The sequence below is a fragment of the Dipteris shenzhenensis genome, chromosome 3 (genome assembly GCF_047967505.1).
Source record: "Dipteris shenzhenensis isolate YYH24624 ecotype China chromosome 3, Dip_SZ_1.0, whole genome shotgun sequence".
Lineage (NCBI taxonomy): Eukaryota > Viridiplantae > Streptophyta > Polypodiopsida > Gleicheniales > Dipteridaceae > Dipteris > Dipteris shenzhenensis.
Window position 1 is genome coordinate 53721962 of NC_141598.1, and position 5044 is coordinate 53727005.

General features: G+C 44.4%; 1 protein-coding gene across 2 annotated transcripts; it reads right to left on the minus strand.

Moving 5' to 3' along the window:
• Nucleotides 1–395: 395 nt before the first annotated feature.
• On the minus strand, nt 396–4437 carry LOC147904000 (NAC domain-containing protein 43-like). Of its 2 annotated transcripts, none has more exons than XM_087372787.1 (4): nt 4384–4437; nt 1712–1888; nt 1352–1626; nt 396–1238 (listed from the first exon to the last, which is right to left on the minus strand). In XM_087372787.1, the coding sequence occupies exons 2-4, from the start codon at nt 1884–1886 to the stop codon at nt 660–662; spliced, it is 1029 nt and encodes a 342-aa protein (XP_087228913.1). In that variant the 5' UTR covers nt 1887–1888; nt 4384–4437; the 3' UTR covers nt 396–659. The 2 variants fall into 2 exon arrangements, with proteins under 2 accessions (XP_087228913.1, XP_087228911.1); XM_087372785.1 differs by lacking the exon at nt 4384–4437 and adding an exon at nt 4240–4308.
• Between the last annotated feature and the right edge of the window lie 607 nt (nt 4438–5044).

Genomic DNA, 5044 nt, shown 5'->3' on the forward strand with positions numbered 1-5044 from the left:
GCATACTAGCCTAGAGTTTACCAATATCTCAAAAGCTATTTCACATTCGGCCAACACCTTTCCAAGTCTTTTGGGCTTGAGACATCTACCATAAAGTATTTATAATTGGAAATTTAGAACTAAACCTTGGGGTACCAAAAAGTATTAATTGAGAATTTAGAGCTAAACCTTGGGGTACCAAAACTAATGTGTATGCTATTTGTCTCGACTTATTGAGTCCACCGGAGGATTTAGACAACAATTTGACAAAAAAGAGACAAAGGACTCAACGATAAAAAGAGAGACAGGACTCAACGATAAAAACCACTTAACAAGGAGAGACGATCAATACTATATTTCTTAGCATGAATAAGCAATCGAGGTTTCTCAAAAAGGTCAACTCTGTACAAGGCAAATCTTCAGCTGCCTTTACAACCCAATAACTTCAGCTTCCTGTCTATGAACGCTCTAAACTTAACTTGCAGGGATATTCAGATACTTGTTGAAACTCTAAGCATTGGAAAGGAGTTTCCCGGTAGACTTTCGGACTAAGCTGTTTTAAGCATTATGCCAATAAAATTGCAATGTTTGCAATTCAGATGACATTGGCAGATGTATTGCGTAGAAAATTCCAGGAGCACTATAAGAAACATAGGAAAAGTTTTCGTCCAATCCGTTCTTCACCTTGTAAAGTTCCACAGGTCCACTTCACAGCTAGATGGATACTCTAGAGGCTGCTGCCTGCTCAGGTGTAAACACTCTGGTATATCACCCGGAAAATTGCTAAACTCTGATTGAAATCTTGCTATGTTATCAAACAAATTCCAATCTGTGAACTGCCCATTATCAACATAGTCTGTCAAATTATCTTCAGTCATGTAGGGAGACTTGCTGGTATAAACTTCCAGGGAGGCTCCCTCCAAGGACAAGGGTGAGGGATGTTCTATTTTCTTGCAACTCTCTGTCAAACTTCTTTTCAAATCAGCAGAGTTATAGCAGGGAGCATTGGAAGGGACCTTTGGGCTTTCGAGATGTGGAAGTTGTAAGAATGTAACTTGCCGAGGAGTACACTCCTCTGCCAGCTCTTGCTTGCAAGCAAAAGCATGACTCGGGACAGCATTCTCTTGAGAACTTTTGCTGTATTCCACTTTTGACACTTGCCCAGGTTGCTCTTCCTCCGATATGTTTGTCTGGCTGTGACTTTCCTTATCTTGGTGGTTGCGCTTCTTGAAAACCCGACAAACGACCCATCCGTCTTCCTGTACGTAAACATACGCATGTTAGAAAATATTTTGCAAACAGAAAAAGACCAAAAGACGATGCCCATGCGGACGCGACGAAAGACGGGATGTAATTAACTTGGAGAACATACATTGCTTCGCGATCCGAAATCACCGTCTTCTAACCGATATTCATGCATGATCCAGTCTGTCTTTTGGCCATGCGGAGCTCTGCCTCTGTAAAATACAAGAGTTTTTCTCATACCAATTCGCAGGCAGCTTGAATAAACAGCTTTATCTCTCCCTGTAGCCTTCCAAAAGCCAGCCGCCGTTGCTCTGTTCGTCCGGGTGCCAGTAGGGTACTTCTTATCTTTGTGGCTGAAAAAGTACCACTCAGTCTGGTGCGTGGCATCCAATTTACACCTCTCTGCATTGAAGAGAGTGGTTAAGCAGAAGTTCGGCGAGTAGATATACTTATAACTAACAAGCTAGCCAAAAAAACGCACTCTTACCATGTAGATCCCATGGTTCAAGTTTGTTCAAGTCGACTTCGCGAATGACATGATCTAAGTCAAACTGCTCCACAGTAACTTTCTTTTTCAAGTAGTAATTGATGAGCTCTTCATCAGTTGGATGGAATCTGAAGCCCGGAGGGACACGAGCAGGTGTGTTTGTTGCAAGAGTCATTCCTGCAAGTTAGAAGCACAAAGTATTAGCTCACTTCCAATCCATGCACTCCGGGTCAAATGAAGAGAAAACTACGCTTGCGCCAGAATAAGGTGTTCCTGGACAGACAGCTCGAGTTACAGTTCTGAGTTAAGGATGCCATAAACGTATTTGCTTGTTCTTTCCAAAGTTCTACAATATTGTTAGCCATGTAGCACCTTCAACCGTTGTTATACCTCCCACCTCTCAGGACTGTCAGCTTATCTATTCACCGATGATGATACTGTGCACTAGTTGTCGTGCCTAACTTCGTGTAACTTCTCAAGGCACGGCCTCCTGTACGTTGTGGATGAAAGTTTCTCCTACATTCATTTTGCTACACGCTTAACCCACATACATTTAGTGCATATTGGAAGCTTTGTAGCCTGCATGATGGTAGATACTAGATGGGATATTGGTGTAAAACTTGCGACTGAATCTCACAGACAAGAGTTGCGCCAAAGACTAGAAGAGCTTAAATTCCAGCTTCTATACCGCATGCAAGTCATAACAAGTATCACAGAAATTGCTGTGTACAATTTAAGCAAGTGCCAAGCATCCACGGTCAGGCTTCTCCGTAGGCGATATTAAAGACTCATGAAGTGCATAGTCTGGTAAATGGAGGCACTCCGGTCTTGACCGCTCGTGAAAGGGCAGCTTGGAGGGTCATTGGTACATAAATGACTTCCAAAAACGTAATGAGCGCTCAGGGCGCCACTTGACAGCCAAGAGTCCATGGAAACTAAAATGCGGCCAGAGCACAGTGAAATTATAAATCTCGACTAAAGTGTGCGATCTCAGCGACATCTACGGGTATGACACATTCTCGTCCCCAACAGCGTAGTTTATTTCACCTTTTAATTCCTTAGCTGTCGAGAAGAAATTGAAAATAAGGAAGCCACACCCGAAGAACCAAACTCTGTAGACGACCTAAGACCCAGACGGGGACATACCCGTTACATAACATTTTTTTTGTTAAGGAGCGTATTAGATTACTCTCTTACGTAAGGTGTGCTCAGCCAGTTCACCTCCGTGGTTCACAAAATGAAGAGAATACTTCTTGCCTCCTGTTAGCCAATCACTACAACTAGAGGAGTGAATCAGCTTAGTTACGGAAGTTCTGTTGGAGAGAAACCTAATTGGATGACCCAACTGAGGCTTCCTACATGCCGTAAGTACAGTTATCAGTCTTCGAAGCCTGATTTCGTGGAATGTGATGTAGACTTTTTAGGCCTCTTTAATTACTAATCACATAGCGGACCGCGGCACATTCTGCTCGATACACATAGAAACGAACTCATGAACTGCGATTTCGGAACCTTGGACCTAGAGGGTGGTCTAGCACGATAAAGCATCCAGGAAAATGATAGGCCGCAAGCGGACCAGTAGCCAAGGAAACAAGTAGATAAGTATGAGTTAGGTATGATAAAAGGGCTAGGCACGAGCTAGACCGGCCAGAAACTTGATGGTTTTCTGTCGATGCTAGAAGGCCGTGGATTCTTGGGATATAGATCGTGCAAGACTGGCGACGCGGACACTGAAAGCGTCTGTGGAGAGCGCGAAATTGGGGTCCTGTGCAGAATGATCCATTCAATCGGCACTCGCCAACACGGAAGATACGTGGAAAGAGCTTTCCTGGGTTACCATCTGAGATACAGATGCGACAGGGATGAAGCTCGGGAAGGTGCTAAGAACCTGCGCAGCAACAGCTGAGGATTGGAGATTCAGCTTGTAACTAAGAACACAGGGATCAATCGAGAGAGAAGAATGCTTCAATGAGATAGTGGGAACAGGAACACTGTTGGGTCGATGAGAACGCGTCAAGGATTGAAAGCATCGTCAGATAGAGATCTGTTTTGTGACGTGCCCATCGAAGTCTAGATTGCTTCCACCACCTTCACAGAAGACAAGGTACTGGAGCGCTGTCCACAGGAATCATACGAAATCTCCACAGACATTCGTATCGCAGTCGGAGCTGCAATTTTACGGCTATAAGCGCAAGAGAAACTGAGCGAATCTAACAAGCTTGTATGATTAACCATAAGCGCAGAAGAAGCCGAAGTGATCTTGTGAAGCAACAACGTGGCCTTCTCAAAGGAAGCAGCTGCTGGGGGCGAAAGAGCGGGGAAAGAATATTTGGGCTTAAACTTCAGCAAAGGATACAGAACAGCGAGCGATCGGAATGCTATCATTTCGTAGCAGAAGATTAAGGAGGTGCAAGCGGCAAGGAATCTGCGCAACGCGATCCTTTAGTTGGATTGAGGGACGAAAACGATGTGCAAATGAGAGGAGGAAAGCAAGTGCCGCAAAGCACGGCAATGGCAAGGAGAGAAACCTGAGCAGCAGCTGCAGGATGTGGGAGGCTGGAGGAAGCATCTGCAAGAGTAGGAGATGGAGGGGTAGCGAAGATGAAATGGAAAGGGTGACGAAGAATGAAAAAACAAGAGCTCAAGAGAGATGATGATGATGATAATCAGACCTGCGATTGTTTGCAGCAGCACCGTCCACACACAAAGAGAGAAACAGAGAGTGATGTTTGTAGGAGGGCTCGTTGTGTGCATATAAGTTCACTACCAACAAGCGCCCTCTCTCATGTTGTCAAGTCTCAGTATATTATATTATACTATACAATACGAAATATACAGCCTTCTCCTTCTTCTTCTTGTCTTCTTCTTCTTCTAGGCTAGTCCTACGCTTCGTATTTCACCCAAGTCCTCCTTCTCCTCTTAAGCCTCCTAGCACTCCTCGTCCTCCACAGCTTGCATTTCCTCGAAAAATACCGTACCGCTCCCCTTTCCCTTTTTCTTTTCCCTTTAAAATTTCAAGGACTCTTCCTTTGTCTCCCTCGATCTACGAGTAAGCCCCCCCCCCCCCTCTCTCTCTCTCTCTCTCTCTCTCTCTCTCTCTCTCTCTCTATCTATCTATAACAAGCGCGTGCACGCGCACTCTCGTGCACACACACACACACTTAAAACACACACTCTTTTTTTTAAAGAGTAAACTCTCTCTCTCTCTCTCTCTCTCTCTCTCTCTCTCTCTCTCTCTCACATCACGTTCTCTATGTGCTATGAATTTGAACTTCCTTTTTTCTTATTCTTCTAGACTCTCTTTCTCCCCATCCCCTTTGTTTTTCTCGATCT

Coding starts and splice junctions, on each gene's coding strand:
- LOC147904000 (XM_087372787.1), bottom strand. CDS start 1,886: ATGACTCTTGCAACAAACACACCTGCTCGTGTCCCTCCGGGCTTCAGA. Junction 1,627..1,711: donor TGAACCATGGGATCTACATG/GTAAGAGTGCGT, acceptor TCTTCAATGCAG/AGAGGTGTAAATTGGATGCC. Junction 1,239..1,351: donor ATTTCGGATCGCGAAGCAAT/GTATGTTCTCCA, acceptor GTTTACGTACAG/GAAGACGGATGGGTCGTTTG.